The 19,120-nt window shown below is 27.4% G+C and overlaps 1 protein-coding gene across 1 annotated transcript in view; it reads right to left on the reverse strand.

The window, feature by feature from the left end:
• LOC111676188 (leucine-rich repeat and calponin homology domain-containing protein) overlaps positions 1-19,120 on the reverse strand; it is a 30,049-nt gene that overhangs the window by 7,432 nt on the left and 3,497 nt on the right. The window contains exons 2-9 of the mRNA XM_023437110.2: positions 4,191-4,568; positions 4,000-4,136; positions 3,140-3,374; positions 2,669-3,071; positions 1,977-2,597; positions 729-837; positions 524-661; positions 382-459 (exon numbers count right to left, since the gene is read on the reverse strand). Of these exons, the coding sequence (XP_023292878.2) occupies positions 382-459; positions 524-661; positions 729-837; positions 1,977-2,597; positions 2,669-3,071; positions 3,140-3,374; positions 4,000-4,136; positions 4,191-4,568 (2,099 nt within the window). The remainder of the gene's footprint in view (positions 1-381; positions 460-523; positions 662-728; positions 838-1,976; positions 2,598-2,668; positions 3,072-3,139; positions 3,375-3,999; positions 4,137-4,190; positions 4,569-19,120) is intronic.

Genomic DNA, 19,120 nt, shown 5'->3' on the forward strand with positions numbered 1-19,120 from the left:
TACTACGATTTATTGTACTACTTAAGATAAAAATCATTTTATAAGAACTACAAATTATTTTTAATTTTATTTTATTTTATTTGATTAAGATCCTTTTTCTCAATAAGACATACAGAATGTTTTCATACTTAATTAAATTTTATTTGCAATATATCCTATTGGTAAATAGAAATCAGACATTGAGAAAATGGGTGTTAAAGTGTATATTTAAGAAATTAACGATTAGAAAAAATTCAACTAAAGCCATTCAATGAGAAAATACCTCAAAAAACAGAGAGGTATAAAGGTGTTAGTCATTTCGATAAGGACATGTTAATAGCAAATGGGTATATACATACAATTTATAAATAAAAAACATAAAAATAATAAAAATAAACTCACCTCATCAACACCAATTTTACGACAAGCTTCTAAAAAATTATCCACATTACGACGACAACGAGCCATAGTTAATTTTGACTGTAAAACAAATTACAAGAAACGTTTCAAATAAATACTCTATATGTTTATATTAAAAACTCACTACTCCTGGAGATGGTACATGTATACTGGCCACCGAACGGGGTCGAACATAATTTGCTAAATGACACAATATAACGCCATCAGTTAAAGCGGATGCTATATCATCAGGTAGAGTCATTTTCAATCGGGTTTCAATAATCTAAATTTCAATGAATTGCGTTAAAAGGTGTTTTTTTTTTTTTTTTTTTAATTAATAAAATACATACACTGCGTAATTGTGTCATAAGTTCGATTTCCTCTCTTTGACGATCGAATTCTCGACGCATTGTAAAACTTAACTTCTCTGGTGGTATGTCATGATTCCAAGTAACAGTTCTAAAATAAATTATACAATAAGAATATCGAAATTAATAGTTTTATACGCAATTTTTTTAAAAACAATATTATTGTAAAAACAAATCAATTTACAAAATCAAGACATAACGTAATAAAATATAGTAAAATGTTAAGCAAGATGTGTCTTTATAGCAACCTTAATAATTTCGAACAATATTGATGAATACTAAGAAAATGTTTTCATGTTATATGTAGACCCTGCGCAAGCACTGTCTTCAATAAATTCCATTGAATAATGAACATTTGTAGAATATAAGTGAGGGACGCGTGTGAATGTATTACATGATGATAATTTGAAAATACAACAAGAAGTTATAGTCGGGCGAGGCCGACCATATAATACCCTACACCTGTATACGAATAAAATGTGATTTAGTTTTCATAATAAAGCATTTAAGTTGAATTGTACCTTGCCTCAGATATACTAAAGCTATTTACTGTTTAATAAAACTGTGGATATTTAAGTAAAATTTTGATAAGGGCTTTTTAGAGGGGCTAGGTTCAAATGAAGTCCTATAATTATAAAGTTCATCAGAGTCATCAAGACTAGTATAGAAATTGGTTTTGCAGCTTTTTGTCGAGATACGAGTATATTAAACATAATTATGAACTTAAAAGCCCTATTTGGCGTGTTCAGTTCTTTGGATTTGTCCCTGGGACAATAGAAGATCATGTATCAAATTTCATTCAATTATCTTCATAATTGCGGCCTGTAGTTTGATTACAAGGTTTACATGGACGGACGGACATAGCTAAATCGACTCAGAAAATGATTCTAAGCCGATTGTTATAGGACCAATATTATTGTGCGTTACAAACATCAGCACAAACCCAATATACCCTCCCCACTAAAGTGGTGTAGGGTATAAATACTGTCAAATATAGCGTTGCGAAGCGGTCCTACTACATATGGCACAGTATTAATTGGCTAAAAAAGGGGAAGATTTATAATCTTTTGTAGTGATATTCAGTACTGATTGATGAAACTTATGATAAGCAAATGTTTTAACAACACTTTAGAAGAGATACAAGAGAATTGAACCAAACCACGAACTAATAAAAAACAATGAAATTTGCAATTATTTAGAAACAAAATTATAAAGATAAAACATTCATACCGATGTGCTTTGCCAGTTATTATTTTGTTGCTATTATTGCCAACTGGTGATTTTATACCTCCTCCTGTCGATGATGTTGTAGTTGTCGTCATTGTTGTTGTTGTAAATTTATTATTATTCGTTAAGATACCAACTCCAAGACCCGTTAGACCATTGCCACCACTAACAACACTACCACCATTAAGGGTTTTCATAGGACTATTCGGTTTCACATAACCAATACAGTCGCCATTTGTTGTAACTGTCGATAGGACATCGTTTGCAGCATGTTTCGCTGAGGACATTAGTTCGGTATTTCTGGAGGGTATAACTTTTTGTATGGGTTTCTTTGGTATAACTACAGTTTCTTCGATGCCACCATTGCTGCTGCTGACGACGGCATTGTTGCCCACACCACTAGCACTGACACTAACACCATTTAATGTTGCATTTGAGTTATTGGCACTATTTTTCATTATGGATTTTGGCACTGGTGCGCTTTGCGCATTACCATTCAAGCGTATTTCCATGTCTTCATTTGGCTGTGGAGAGGGGGTTTCATTTGCATCATAAACATGTTTTTGTTCTTTTAATTTGTAGACTTCTTGACTACGTTGCTGTTTTAAAGCCTCTTTATATTCCCTGCAAACCAAAGTATATATAAAACAAATCAGAAATATTTCAATATGTTTTATGAAATGTTAAAACTTTACCTATAAGTTTGTATATTTCCTAAATTTTTGTTTGCTTTATCATCTAATTTGCCATTTGGTTGTTGCTGTAGATTGTGATCGATCATGCCATCGTCTAAATCGGGTGTAGAACCACTACTGGAACTAGAATGATTATGGACATAATTGAGGTGTTGTTGTTGTAAATGCATTAAATTATTTTCATCTTTTCGTTTAATGGGCGAACAGTTCAAATCACTCATTGACTGACTTTCCATATTTAAGGGTTTCACAACAGCAGCTGTTACACTTATCGATTCATCGACAATGGTACTTGTACTCGATGTTAATGAAGCATCCATGAGATCAGCATTTAGCAGAGATGCTTTTGTTAAAGGAGGTGTTGTAGGTGTCATACGTATGGGAGATTCATTTTTTGATTTCACTTCAAAATAAATTAACTGACAATTTTAAAGGGAAGAAATTTAGAGAATAAGCATTATAATAACTTACGGGGCATATCATGAGACCAACGTTTATCAATACCATCACAAGTACTGTAACCAGAATCCACATGATGTCTAACAACACGATGTGTCTCTAAGACATTGCCATTGGAATTGTTACGCGGTGCCCGTCTTAAGGTTGTGTAACCATCATAGTTTCCTCCAGCTCGAGAGCCTTTTTCTTCTTTGGTTGCTTGAGTTTCTAAATATTTAAAGACGTGCACCAAACCACGAACGCAGAGCTAATTTTTTAATGACAATGGTATGGAATTGATAAATAAACAAAATCTATATATTTATTTTAAATATACTAAATCAAATATATCAAATATATATAGATATATCGGATCTATACTCATAGTCATGCTGCTACTCCTGTACATTTTAAATCAAAACAAATATATGAATGAAGAGCACCTTAAAATTAGATAGTTAATATTAGACTATATTGCTTATGAATTCGAGCAACTTGGAATAGAACGGATTTCCAGCTAGGTGCATATATTAGTTAAATATTAGTCAATGTAAATTTGGAAATCATTCTGGACAAATTGACCTTTCAAAAATGACTTCAGTAGAAGCTGTCATAATGAAGATAAAGGAACCTTGTTCTCCAATATTTCACACTCCTAAGACAATTAAAATAATGTATTATTCGATCTGGTAGATATTTTAATTCATTTAATTTTTCCTCATTTAAACTTAAGTAAGCTGATAACGGACGTACAACACACAATCTTCTCTTAGTGTAATTATTTTTTATAAAATCTTCTATAAAGTATTTGTAATAAATCTATTTGAAATTTCAAGTTTTAATAATTCGAAGTTCCTGCATTTTATCTATTTATGATTTTTCAATTTACTTACACTAGCTGGGGGTGAAGTCATAGGATTATTTTCAAGATTGATTTCAACCAATGTTGACATTTGACGAATTTCAAGAGGTAGACTAGAAATGCGATTATTCGATACATCCAATGAAACCAATGTTAGACAGGTTAATTCTATATAAAAAAATACGATTAGAAAATAAGAAAATCTACTTTAATCCCATTTACCTCGAGGTAAATACATCAATTGATTGCTACGCAAAGAAAACGATCTTAAAGAACGCAATTCACCAATGCGTGCTGGTAATGTTGTAAGCTGATTGTATGAAGCATCCAAATCGGTTAAACGATCCATGCGTCCCAATTCATCTGGTAGCGCTGTCAAACGATTATTTGATACCAATAATACTTGCAGGGGTAGAAAGCATAATTCACGCGGCAATGAAGACAATTGATTACTGCGCAAGTCTAAATATGTTAAAGAAGTCAAATGTTTCACCGATTCCGGTATACTGCGTATGGTATTGTGATAGAGCAGCAGTGTTTCCAGAAAAGAAAATGTAGTAATTTCTTCCGGCAATTCACAAAATCGATTGCGGGATAAATCTGAAATATAATAAAAACATATTTCGAATGAAAAACTTTGTTTAAAAAAATAAACAAACATCTAAATAATAAACAAAATCAAAAACATTTCTAAACATTTTTGTGTTTATTTGCGGGTAATAATTGTAGAGGTAAACGCAACAACGTGGTATATATTATTCTATTTCAAAATTAAAAAAAAAATTAATAAATTTGGCTCAGTGGTTGCAAAGAATTTTTAGTTTTAAGTGAGTGCTGAATGAGTGAGGTATTTTGTTTTATTTTCATCTTCTTTTTTATTTTGCTTTATAAAATTTTAGAAATATTTTTAGCTTTTCTAGTCATGGTCTTTAATAATTCATAGTTTTATAAATTGTTGAAGTATTTTTAGCTGCATTATACACACACACATGTACTCTACATATTTTATATTAATGCATTTCAGTGATGTTTGCTGTTGTTGTGTGTCGTAAAATATTCATGTTCGATAATACAATGATAACATCTGCCTTTTTGTTAAGAATAATATTAAAATTGTTTTTCTATGTTAAGGCACTACTTTTTTGTGGGGTCAATGGAAAAATAACTCAAAAATTTGTGTCTATTTATAGAGTAGCATCATGTCATAATAAATAATATTTTAGGAATTTTTCATAAAAGGAATCTCTATACGAAATTTATAAGATTTTACTAAATATGTCATTTAATTGATACTATAGTTAATAAAATAAAGAAGACTATAGCTTTTGAGTTTAATGCTTAAAATTCTTATCATGTTAAAAAGGTGTGTAAAATCTTCTTGTGTGTTAAAGCTCATTAAAATGTAGAACAAATTTCATATTTTATAAACATTTGTAATCTTTATGATTACTAAATATGTACAATTTATAAATGTGAATGTATGTATGTCTATAGTTATTAAAAATATTACATATTTTCTCAATGTTGGCAAATCATGTTGTCAGTCCGGTTTTTTCATATAATATTAACACTTTAAAACCATTTTTCGTTTATTTTGTTGGAGTATTTTTTGTTTAAATTGCAACAACATTACAACAAAAAATATAAATTTAAACTAGTTTCAACATATCTTTAGAAAAGTAAGTTAATTAGAATTTATTTGTTTCAAAGTTTGCAAAGCCTTACGAGAATAAATTTTTGTGATTTATGGGAAATCTGTTCCCGTGAACAGATTGTTCTCATTCACTATCCTACCCGACAGACATACTCAGAAAAGGATCGTGTTTCTAGCTGTATAAGCGATGCATAGATATTCGGTTAAGAGCGAATATCATGTTTTTTTCTTATTTTATATTGAAAACAATAATTTTTCTGTTGTATAAATATATAGTCCATAGTCTGCATTACAAATATGAACATCTTGCGGATCATGTATTTCCCTAATTTTAACAAAGGAAGAGGTTTTTGGATTACTCTTATATCGAGCCGTTTCTCCAGCACGAATTTGCCTTAATTTACAAAATTCGTTATATAGTTTGAAAGTGCCAGGTCGGACTTATATATAGTTTCTTTTTTTGGGATATCTTTACTGATGTGTAAAAATTCTGTTAAACCACTTTCTTTAAAAAATCCTTCAAAAAATGAAGACATTTTCATACTAATTTTAAATGCTCAGGTAAAATTATCTCATAAAAGAAGAAATTAAATTCTATATAATATTTTCTTCTTCTTTTAACCAACTGACCTAAATGAAAATTTTATTTTTAACTGGACTGTAAATAAATGAACACACCTTTTTTCAATTGTAAATAAAATGAAAAAAACGTAAAAATTAGAACAGAGTTAAATGTTGAACCTAAAAAAGAATTTAATTTATTTTACTGCTGCTTGTTTGTTCAACTGTGTGGCATGTTGTAATTACTTAAATTATAAATTGTAAGATTTGCACGAATACAAATGCAAACAAGAAGGAAAATATAGTCGGGCATGGCCGACCATATAATATATATTTTTAAAATTTTTACTTTTTATAAAATTTTTATTTTTTGTAAAGAAACTTTTATGTTGAATATTACCATAATTACAAAATATTTAAGCCATTTATTAATAAAAAAACTAAAATTTCTAAATGAGGCTTTATATAGGTCAAATATGGGCCGATCCTCGGTAAATTTGGGAAAAGGATATATTTCTAAATAACAGTTAGTTTTGTTGAGTTTTATTGCGATACAAATGGTTACAAGTCAATTTTAGACGTTTAAGTCATTTTTTTAAGGGGGGTTTGTATGGGGGCTAGGGTCAAATATAGGCCGATCCTTACGAAAATCTGCAGTGTCATTTATACTTATATAGAACTTATTTGTGCCAATTTTTAGAGAGATAGCAGAATATTTGACGTAATTATGACATAAAAAGTTCAAATCGGGAGGTACGGTTGTATGGGGGCTAGGTGAAATAATGGACCGATTTCAACCATTTTCAATAGGCTTCGTCCAAATTTCATCAAATTATCTTGAAAATTGCGGCTTGTACCTTGCGCACAAGGTTTACATGGACAGCCAGCCAGCCGACTTAAAAAATGATTCTGAATCGATCGGTATACTTTAAGGTGGGTATTCGACCAATATTTTTGTATGTTACAAACATCAGCACAAACGTATAATACCCTCCCCACTATAGTGGTGTAGGGTATAATGATAGAATTTATTATTTATTTTTATTTCCAACCAGTTGGTTGAAATATAAATTCCAGATGAGATTTTTCATTTGTTGTCTGTCATCTCAGAGAGCCATCAACTAGGCTCTCTATGAGATGACAGACATTAAACACAACTGTCGAGAAAAAAAGAAAAATTTTTTTAGCGCTGGTTCGGTTGTGGCGGAATTCAAAATTTGATTTATATATTACTCGACTTAATGAATAAATCGCATCTTAAAATGGGAAATATAAATTAAAATTAAATGAAAAGCGGTCATAACATCAAAATAAACAACATATTTGAGCAACTGCTTAAATTGATCTCGTTATATTGCAATAACAACAAAATGTTTAACAAAAACAAAACAAAAAACTCTACAAAATTGCAGGAAAACACCAGTTGAGCGAATGTGAAGAAAAAACAATCCAAGGCAAGTAACAACCAAAAGGCGACCCCAATGATTGTCAGTACCATGACAGCAACAATTATTTTAAAATAAGTGCGTGAAAACACTTTGGAAAAGTACAAAACAAACAAAACAAAAACAACAACTACGACGACATCAATGACTGGTACTGAGTTTTTTTTTCTACAACGAGCAAAGTGCACATGTGAACAAGTATACAGTCACTCTGCTACTTATTCGTATTGGACACAGACTTGTAGTAAAGAAATACTCCATGCAGTTAGTACGGCTCTAAAGCGATCAGTGTGACCAGATCTTAAATTGAGGTTTGATGTAAAATTTTAAGACAAACTTGAAAAATTTTTGTATTATAAAAATTTTATATAAAAAGTGTAAAATGCCAAAATGGTCGCAAAATGCTGTCCTAAAATATCGATTTTGCTGAGATGAGCCTGATTTTGTTTTTTTAGGCACTACTAAAACTTACTTAAAAATACATCCATTAGTTTATCTTAATTAGATCAAAACTATAACTCAAATATAGTTCAGATACGCTTAAACTTACAACTAATTAATTTTAGTTTATCTAAACTTTATGGTCGATTTACATTCAATTAACATTTATGAAAATATCAAATGTTTAAACAATAAAAAATATTTATATGCACTTGGCATTGGAAAGAAATATTAATTAAAATACAAATGTTTTTTTTTTTACTCGACGATGAATCTTTTTTTTATTTTTTTTTCTTCAATATTCATTTACACATACTTATCATAAAATGTATATAAGTGGCAATATTCTTACTCCAATAATTTATCAAATAAATTTAGTATGGAAATTTTAATTATTCACTTGATATTTTTAAAATAATTTAAAAATTATAGCATTAACATACATACATACATACATACATACATACATACATACATACATACATACATACATACCAAGCAAAAACTTACATTGAAAGGTTTGCTGAAAAAACCGTTTTTCTTTACTTATTCATTAGCATTTTAACTCATTACTTTAACACGTTGATGACATTGGAGGCAAATACTCGCTTACAAATAACTTCTCAAATAAGAAGTAAAAAAGTAGTTTTGTTTTAAAAACAAAAAAACTATTCACACAGAATACGAATCTGGATTGCCAATCGGAAATGGTTTTTGAAAATTCCGGAACTTAAAACATTTTCTAAAAATCTTAATAACTTTCATATGTATGTATTATGAATTATTATTCAATCATCCCATTTTCTAATTTTACAAAAACCTGTCATAATACTTGTTTTCGTAAATGTTAGAAAACTTTGTTAGATTTTAGAAAAATTATTTCGTTAAGGCATGTTATTTTAACGAAAGAAACGAAATATTTTTGATTTTACAAAATAAAATTGTTTTGTTACGAATGTTTTATGTTTTTTTTCGTAATTTTAAGCGTTTAACTTAAACATAATTATTAATTGGCAGGAAATTAGCTGCACTGAAAATAATCCATGCCTAATATATACGAAAAATGTCGTACATTGTACGAATCTTTCGTTATTTTGCATCAAGAAATTGTACGAAATATTTTAGTCTCATGTAAAATAATCTTAGAAAAATTAACATACATAAATTGTAAAATGTAAATTTTGAATAAATATGGTAAAACAACGAAGCATTTTTTCAGTGTATTTACTAATACAAAAAGCTTCCCAATTATATAATAGATATAACGGTAAAAGGATTTACAATTGAAAAATATACCGAATTTATATAAAATTTGAAAGTGAAATTGCCATCTAATGAACTGAATAGTTGAATAACAAATAAAATTTGTATGTCTAAGAACGGGTTTTGAATCTAAAAATAACAGTTACACTTACAGAAAACTTCATTGTTTCTTCAAACAACTCATGTTTTACAAAAAAAAAAAAATAAGAAGACATTTGTAAATGTAATAGAAAATTAACGAAAACTTAAATTTAAAAACTTAAATAAAAAAATAAACATTTTAATGTTTATTTTTATAAAAATTGTATTAAATTTTTGCATTAGCTGTTTGACACTTTCCCATTTATTGCTCAAGTTTAAACCACCAACAAAATTAACTGAGTACTTAAAAATAACTTTGTAGGATTCATTTTAATTTGATCCCTAATGCCCTAAGTAGACACAATTATTAAACAAATGAGAATATTTAGTCCTTACATAATAGTCCTTATCTAATACCTTACACCAGTGTTTATGTTAAAAATTAGGATTATTTAATTAGTTTTTACCTAAATACTAAAATATTTTAACAATTTGTTGACAATAATGTGATTTTATAGAAGAGATTATATATGGGTCTATGACTATAAATTTTCATAGAGATTTATTGTATCATTAAGGTAAATTTCGTCGCAATACTAGTGTTTATAAGTGAATTATTGATCTTCAAATCATTTTCTGATGGGGACCTAGGATCAAATTTGCTCCTATAATTACGAAAATCTGCTGTATAGTTTAAAATTATACAAAACAAAGACGTGATGATTTTAAATAGAAATACTGGAACATTTTATGGGTTCAAAAGTCGTATTGGTTGTACGGTTGTATTTCAATAGGCTTCATCCTTGGATAGAAAGAAACGTATGTGCCAAATTTCATCAAATTATCTTGACAGTTGCGACCTTCGTATTTATTACGAGGTTAAAATGAACGAACTTAGCTAAATAGATTTAGAAAATGATTCTGATTGGTATAATTTAAGGTGGCAATAGAGCAAATCTTACTCTCCCCATAAAAGTAGCATAGGCTATAATTATGTCATAGTAAAGAGATGCGTTTGCTCAACATTTATTTTATTTCTTACAGATATTATTGTTTTTATTTTATGTTATGTTTCACAAGCTGTGTATAGGTGTACGTGGGTCCTTAAGGTTCTTTGTATTGCATGTAAAATCATAATAAAATCGAAAGAGGAAGAACAGTAAAATAGTAATAAGATAAATTTATATACATATAGATGCATTATCTACAGTTATAAGAAAAATAATATCATTATAAACACTATCTTCACAGCTATGTCATCAAATTAAGTTTTAATTGAACATTTGATAGATAAGAGAAATAAATTGGTAACAAGCGGTTTCTAAAATCGCTTAATATTAGTACTTGTTTCTTCTTAAGATGCATTTTAACAACTTCTACAGAAATCCTTATATGGAAGACGGATGGTTTCCAGATTTGTTGAAGCCTGCTATTTGTATATTTTATTGTTCCTTTATTAAATCCCGGGATTTTGGGAATGTTGCTATCGCGAAATTCAATAAAAAATGGAAATAAAATGGAATAGTTTATAATAAAGGACTTACGTATATGATTATATTTAAGTCAATATAATAGTACTTAAAATTAATGCAAATGGTAAGTAAAGTCTTTACTGAGTATACATTGTTTTTTTTTTTTTTTGTAAATTTTTACATAATATATAAATCGTCATATTTTATTTGATCTTAATGAATTCAACAAAAGTATCCATAATCGCCTGAAAAATAATGTTAATTGTCTACAAAGCCATAGCAATTCTGTTAAAGCACCATATTTATTTAAGGGTGCATTTTTTCAATACAAAATCCATAATACTTTTTTGTTCATTTATAATTGCAATTGCACCGAATAAAACTTTTGTTGCTTTGTGTTCAATTCCCCCGCAGATTTGTACTCAATTCAAAATTATAAAAAATATATAAAAAGTACAAGGCAAATGTTTATACATAAGACTGCTATAAAAATAAATGAGTATAAATATTAAAACATAGATAAGTACGTATGAACATTTTAATTGGACTTCGGTGGTGTGTGCTAATTAGTCTAAGCCTGGAGCCTTTATTTGACAAAAGGCGTTATACATTAAGATAACTAGCACAATTTTAACCGAATTGTAAATGTAAGTAAATATAAAAAAAAAACTTTAATATTCCTTAAAGAAACGAATTGTACTATCAATTATATGTATATTTAATATTATGTATTTGAAGTGTTCCTTTTTATTAATTAATTCAAAGTAATGGGTCATGAGCAGAGAAGTCGCATACAAACAATACCATGCGTCCATTCATGTCTTGAAATTAATTTGTTATTCGCTTTTGTTTGCATAAATGTAACAATTACTGTTCACTTGTCCCACGTGGTGGCCGATCATGAGTGAAGTCATCGTTAATTAATAAAAAAACAATTAGTACTTTCCATAAATGCTTATTCATATATGGACGATAGTAATGTTTATACTATAAATTCTACTTTATAAACAAACTTCCGCAGAAAAAGCAATTATTTATGCCTTAAATGAAAATATACCAATAAATTTATTTGTTATTTGGAACAAATATTTCAATAATATCCATTTAAAATTTGTTTACAAAGACAAAGAAAAAAGAAAGTAAAGTTCTGTTAAGATGGTTTAGTACCTATTTTGTTTATAGTATTACAAACATAATAAATATTTTATAAAGGAGTGTATGTGATTATTTTAGATACACCTAATTATTTACCTCTCTTCGAGTGAATCAATTTTAATTAAAAAATTATTAAGAAACTATGCTTAAATGTTTATTAACTACATATATTTAGGTTCAGACTATAATAAACATTAGTATTTAAAACATTAAAATTAATATTGGCTTTATGCCAATTTTATATTTTGTCAATTCTTTGAATGAGTTATTTTTTTATTGCGTGCGTATTTATTTATTCTACTTTTTTATTTGCAATCTAAAAGTTTCATGTTGTTTTAATACAAAACGTGGGAAATTTGAATTTGTGGAGATTTCTTATTCAAATAAAATCATAAAATACAAATGATAACAATTCGCACAATTAAAGTAGACTGGCCACAAAATTTTATTCATTCTTTTTTGAAAAGTGAAATATAAAACAGACTTTTCAATTTGTTTCTATTAAATTTTACTCAATTTCTTGTTTGATGTAATTTCTCGTAAATTTTTAATGTTTTGCAAAAAATTTCAATTTATATTGACCTAAATAATTAACTTGATTTTCTTTGGTTTGTTGTAGTTTTTGCCTTCTTCCATTTATATACAATTTTTATTTTTTGCATATCGGATGTTGTTGGAAACGAATTGTACGAATAATTTCCTTATTGCACTTTTCAGTGTAAGTGGCATTTTGAACAAAACAACATTTGAGCAGCACCACCAGCAGCAGCAGCATGATTTCGCCTGCAGTGCAATTCATCAAAGTATCTAGTAGTATATGTATTTATATTTGGTTTTAAACATGATGATGATAAGAATGTATGGAGCTGCTGATGATGTTATTTTGTTTCCTTTAAACAAAACTGGGGTTGTGATTTTACAAGACCAATAAATTGTCGACGTGATGATAAAAATATTTTACGACCAGGATAAATTGGAACATTAAACTTGTTTATTCATCAGCTGTGTATATGTTAACATAGGACAGTCATCCGACAGACTGACTGTGTGTCGGTCTGTCTAACAACCAGCTGTATTGGTTTAGCATTAATCTATAAGAAGTATCAATTGTATACAATACTACATTATAAATAAGAGGTTTGAATTACATGCATTTTTTAGTAGTGAGTATTATTCTTTTCATTTTTTTAAGTCGTTATTTAAAAATGTGCATTTCAATAGCCGAGTGGTAGTTTCCTTAAATTTCATCTTGGAACTGAAACGTCAATGGCCAGCTAAAGTTTATTCAACCGGTTTCAGTTGTTGGCATTTTTTTCTTTTAGTCTGTTGTTTTAAATATTAATTCTAAGCATAAAAGTACACGTGGATATTTAGTGCAAGTGGCAAAATAAAAAAAAAAAATACTGAAGAAACTGAAAATGCTGCAAGTAAAAGAAACTCTTTCAATCAAAATGGATTGATGAATGTAGTGTATTTTTTATTTATTACATATTGTACTTGTACCTTAAGTACTAGTTTAAGTATTTTGTAACCTGTCTCGAAATGTTAATGCTTGGGTTCTTTTTTATTCCCAAGAATAAAACGTGCACTTGAAACCTTAAAAGAACGGAGAGTTTTTTACAAATCTAAATGTAAATAACATTTTCCTTTTAAGTGGTTTAAAATTATGAAAACTATATCATAATCTGCAACATTTAAACTTTTTTAAACAGAAGATCTGGATAAAAAATACCAAATAGATTGTCAACAATCCAGAAATAATGTCCTAAAAAATCATTAACATCTTTGGAAATTAACTAAAATTTCTTTATGAATTGTATGATCATTTGCTAGTTTTAAAAATAAATCTATTATTTCTTTATCAAAAACCTTTCTTTACATTTACTTAAGTATGAGATATGACACGTTTTACACCCACTTAAAAATCAAATAATAGACCTTAATCGTAAGTAAAATCAACCCTTATATTGCGTTTGTATGCATTGAAACAATTGGGAAATATTATCCAACGGATTATTAATAATTCTTATCAAGGGATGCGTTGAAACAACACACATGCCAAATATTTGAAAAGACATTTTAATTAATTTTCAAACAATTTTGAAAGTATAGTCGTCGGGGTTGGTCGACCACATAAATTGTGTATTTTCGAGTTATTTTCGATTTCATTGTATAAGGACTATTGTCAAAAAAGCCTCGACCATTGCAAAAATCGGCACGGTCGTCAGAGTTTTTATTATAACTTAGTTGTAACGATTTTTATCGAGATACTACGGTATATATTTTACATAATGTGACTCATTTCTACAATTATCTTAAAAATTTCTACCAGGCGAAGGGAAGTAAGTCGATTGAAATATTTTAAGATGGGCACACATGACTAATGCTTTTGAGCGTTACTAACTTTAGCAATATACAATAACCACTAGAGTGACGTATAAAAAACATAGCAAATATATCGCAACCGAAAGAGATAAACTACGTTACCACGACAATTGGATCTCTGCTCCGGAACGATCCAATTCTAAATCAGCAACAGACTTATCGACCGATAAAAATTGTTGAAATCGTTATATTACTTCTCCTAGCCACATACAACCGTATTTCGATTTCTGCTTTTTAGCTCTATGTCAAATATATTAGCACAGACGTCGTTTAATAGGTGGTTTTAAATCCGAAAAAGTCGGCTAGGAATATTTTAACCAGTTATTTTTTGGTCATTGTCGAACAAAAATAATTAGTTATTCATCTAAAAATTAAGTACATTCACTTTGATAGGTAGTTTTAAAATAAAAATATTAACACCTATCGCCAATAGAAGTGAAAATTTTGTTCCCTTGAAATTTTAATTTTCCTCGAAAGGAAAATTGCTATCGTAAACTTGTTGTGAACGATTCATTCACAATAGTTAATTTTGTATGGAACAGCTGTTCAATGTTTACAAAATTCTATTAAGAAATTTCACAACAGGGGAATTTTTTCACGACAAAAAGTTATTGAACGAAAAAAATGAAAAAGGAACATATAGGGAAAAGGGAATAAAAAGATTTACATAAATTCGATAAACGCTATAATTAGATTATAATAATTAAAATGTCTATAATGAAAGATTATTTATTAATTTAAATTTGTTGCTTAAACACAATATATGTTTTTTTATATTAGAGGTTTTAAAGCATTAATAATGCATAAAATACTATTAAAGCTTATTTCCGGTTTTTGTAATTACATACAGTTAAACTCTTATTCGAACAGTTCAAATTACTTAGTAAACGGTGTAAATTCAACAAATGAAAAGGTTTTCTTTTAACATTAATAGTTTCTATTTAATAAGTTTCCACATTCAGATGTTGTGGATGAAGGTTGGGATAGATGGATTGATGTATTATAGGCGTCTTTCAAATTATTATTATTTTTTTTTAATTTGCATTCAAAGCACGAATATACATGTCGCTTATTACGAAAACTCTTCCCACAAAAGGCTTGTTTGTTGTCGTTGCCATTATTTCCAGGCCTGAATGGGCACCAATACATTTTTTTGCTTTCTTCTTAGTATGGAATCTACAGACACCAACAACGTCACACTAGACTTTGAAATGAGAGTTCGTTCGTTCCTGTACCTTAAATTATAATTGAACGTTAAATAATAAAAATGTATACATATTTGTTATTTTACAAAGCAAACATACACAATCACAGTTTTAGTTTATAAAGGTTGTTTGAAAAGTACCCAACAAATACATTAACTTTGCTAGAAAGAATTGAACTAGAAAATGTGGCTCTTTCTATGAATATTGATGCAAATAACCAGCTTATGACATAGAAGGGATGTGTCATATATATATATATATATATATATATATATATATATATATATATATATATATATATATATATATATATATATATATATATATATATATATATATATATATATATATTATATATATAATATATATATATATATATATATATATATATATATATATTATATATATATATATATATATTATATATATATATAATATATATATATATATATATATATATATATTATATATATATATATATATATATATATTATATATATATAGATATATATATATATATATATATTATATATATATATATATATATATATATATATATATATATATATATATATATATTATATATATATATCGATTGCTATGATAAATCAATAACTTAATCAATTATAAACTTTTCTGGTTTTTCAAAAATATATACAGTGATTCAAACCCAAAATCGGACATGATTTTTTTTAATTTTCAATTAATTAATAATAACTTTTTTACATTTTAACTATTCTGATACAAATTATTCTGATACAAATTTGCAAAAGTTTCCTTTTCTTTATAGAAATATTCTACATTAAGACACATAAACCTTTTCAAGTCAAACGCAAAATCGACAAACAACTTATGTTCAGATTTTTCTACGATTTTGCATCTCTAACATTAGAAATCTATTCAGTTCTATTCTATTGTGTATTTCATGGTGTCTTTATAAAAATAGATCCAGCGGCGGTCTAGGAACTATAGAAATAAGGCATCTTATTATTCGAATAGGATGAAATATGAAATATGTACCAAAATATATATCGTATGTAAACGATTTCGTGGGCAACTGACATTATTAGAAGATATGATAAAGAAAACATTTTTGAAAATAAATGAGTTAAGGTCAAGGAAAACATGTTAATTGGAAAAAGGTAGAAGAACATTACTCGAGGTGATAAAAATTAGGTGATACGTAAACTAATTTTAAAATGTGGTTAATATTTATGTATATACCTCTATGTAATTCGCGTATTAACGAATACTTGAAAATTATTAAAAAAAAACTTATTAAAAGGCCCACGTAAGTAAACAGCATAAAAACGGACATAAATATACATACGTATATATGTATGTACATAAAAACGTCTATAATATTTACAAAAGAAATACGTCGTCGTTGTATTTACTAAATAGTACTATACTCATGCAACCCATTTTGTATTCTCTAGAGACTTTCGTAAACGACTAAACTTATTCGTCATTATTATGACTACTACTTCCTGAGTTGAGCTTAAACAAATCCACTGGGCAAAGTCAATAGCAACTGCAACTGCTGTTAACATGAATGAATAGATGAATATATAGTGACGTTCTTGGAGTTTTCAATGTTCGTTTATCATATTCAACAAGAAGTTGTTGTTATTGTGGATTTTTGTTTATTTACACATTATTTTTATTTTTAATATATCAAACAAACATTTTCATTGTTAATGAATTTGTAAGTTTTATTGAATGTTTACAGAGTTGTTTGTGTGTTCTTTTATTTTTAGATTTAAAGACTAAATTTACATAAGTGTGTATTTTTAAATGTCTTTGCACTGGCTGAACAAAAAAAAGTAAGATAAATATTTGGCAAAGAATTTTATTATTAATTGATAGTAGAAATCATTCCAAAACTTAAACAGAAATTTTAAATATATGTACATTTGAAAACGTCTTGAGAAGATATAAAAAAATATAGTTTTTCAATTCAATATTAAGAACAAAACTATTTGAATTGATGGTAACTAATAACACGATTATGAGCTCAAAAACAGGTTTTCGTTTTGAGATCATAAATAATGAGCTAAATGCTACAACTAGAATAGAGATAAAAGGATTCTAATTAAAATATACTATTAAAATCAAACGAGTAAATATAATTTGCTTATAATTCACGTTAAAAGAGCTATTATCTAAAATTCCCGAACTGTACAATGTACTTATATTGAAAAATTGTTTACATAATTTATCACATATGTATATTGTATATGCAATGTTGTATTGTTAAGTTGTTATTTTGGTTTGTATTTATTTTTAATAAAAGACTTTTGTTAATTTGAAAATATAGAACCGGCAAAGCTGATAACAATAATTAGTAATGCAAAATGCTTATATCAAACTAGGGACACAATTAGCGACACATACATTAATTTATATGCTAAAAAAACTAATTCCCTGATTAAAATAAACATTTAACCACAAGTGAAATAAATTCTAACTAAAACTATAAACAGTTATTTGTATTTAAATTAAATACAATTCTTATTAAAACTCCATATGGCTCTATTAAAATTACACACTAAAATGTGGACATATTTGGCGTGAACTGCTTATTTAGATATAATTTTAATTTACCTATTTCTTTTAATTTAGAATAAAACGCATATCATTTACACGTAGGTACCAGTAAACAAACTGACAGACAGTCTGACGAATGGACGGACGAATGCAATTATTATGTTTAGACATTCCTACAATTTGTGCATTATTTTTTATATATATGTAGTTTTTAAATGAAAAGGAAACGCTTGAATGCATGAGAATAAAAATGAAAATATAGTAATAATCGTAATAGTTAAAGTAATAAAAAAAGTAAAACAAAAATAAAATAGTACAACTGTGTAAAAGAAGAAGAAGAAGAATATAATAAACATTAAAAAGAAAAATGAAATTGGATACTACTACATATTTTATTGTTTACACACTGTTCTTTAATCAGTCATAGTTATGGTCGCACATACAATGTGTTCCAAGTTTTTTTTACTGTTAATGATGTGACACGCTCCAGAAATATATGTTTAATTAAAAAAAATGGAAACACAATTCTCAATTTTTTATTTACAAATTATCGACATACGAAAAATAAAACAATTTAATTTAATTGTTAAAGAAACAAATTTTAATATAACGAATGAATTTAATTTGAATGCTAAATTAATTTATTTTAAATCGAAAAAATATTGACAGAATTTTTAGTTAATACAAAAAAAAAGAAATAAAGCAAAATTAAGATAGATCAGCAAAGAGTAAAATACATAACTGATATACCAATTTAAAAACACATTTTTTTCTTTTTTTTGAAATAATGTCAGACATAGACATGATCGGCTATATTTTTATTTTGTCTTTAAATTATGCCTGCAAGTTAAAAATTTGTTTTTTTTAATTTTATTTATTCTTATTTAAAAAAAATAATATTTCTAAGAATTTTTAAGAGTTAAGAAACTTACATATCGTA

The sequence above is a fragment of the Lucilia cuprina genome, chromosome 2, assembly GCF_022045245.1.
Source record: "Lucilia cuprina isolate Lc7/37 chromosome 2, ASM2204524v1, whole genome shotgun sequence".
Lineage (NCBI taxonomy): Eukaryota > Metazoa > Arthropoda > Insecta > Diptera > Calliphoridae > Lucilia > Lucilia cuprina.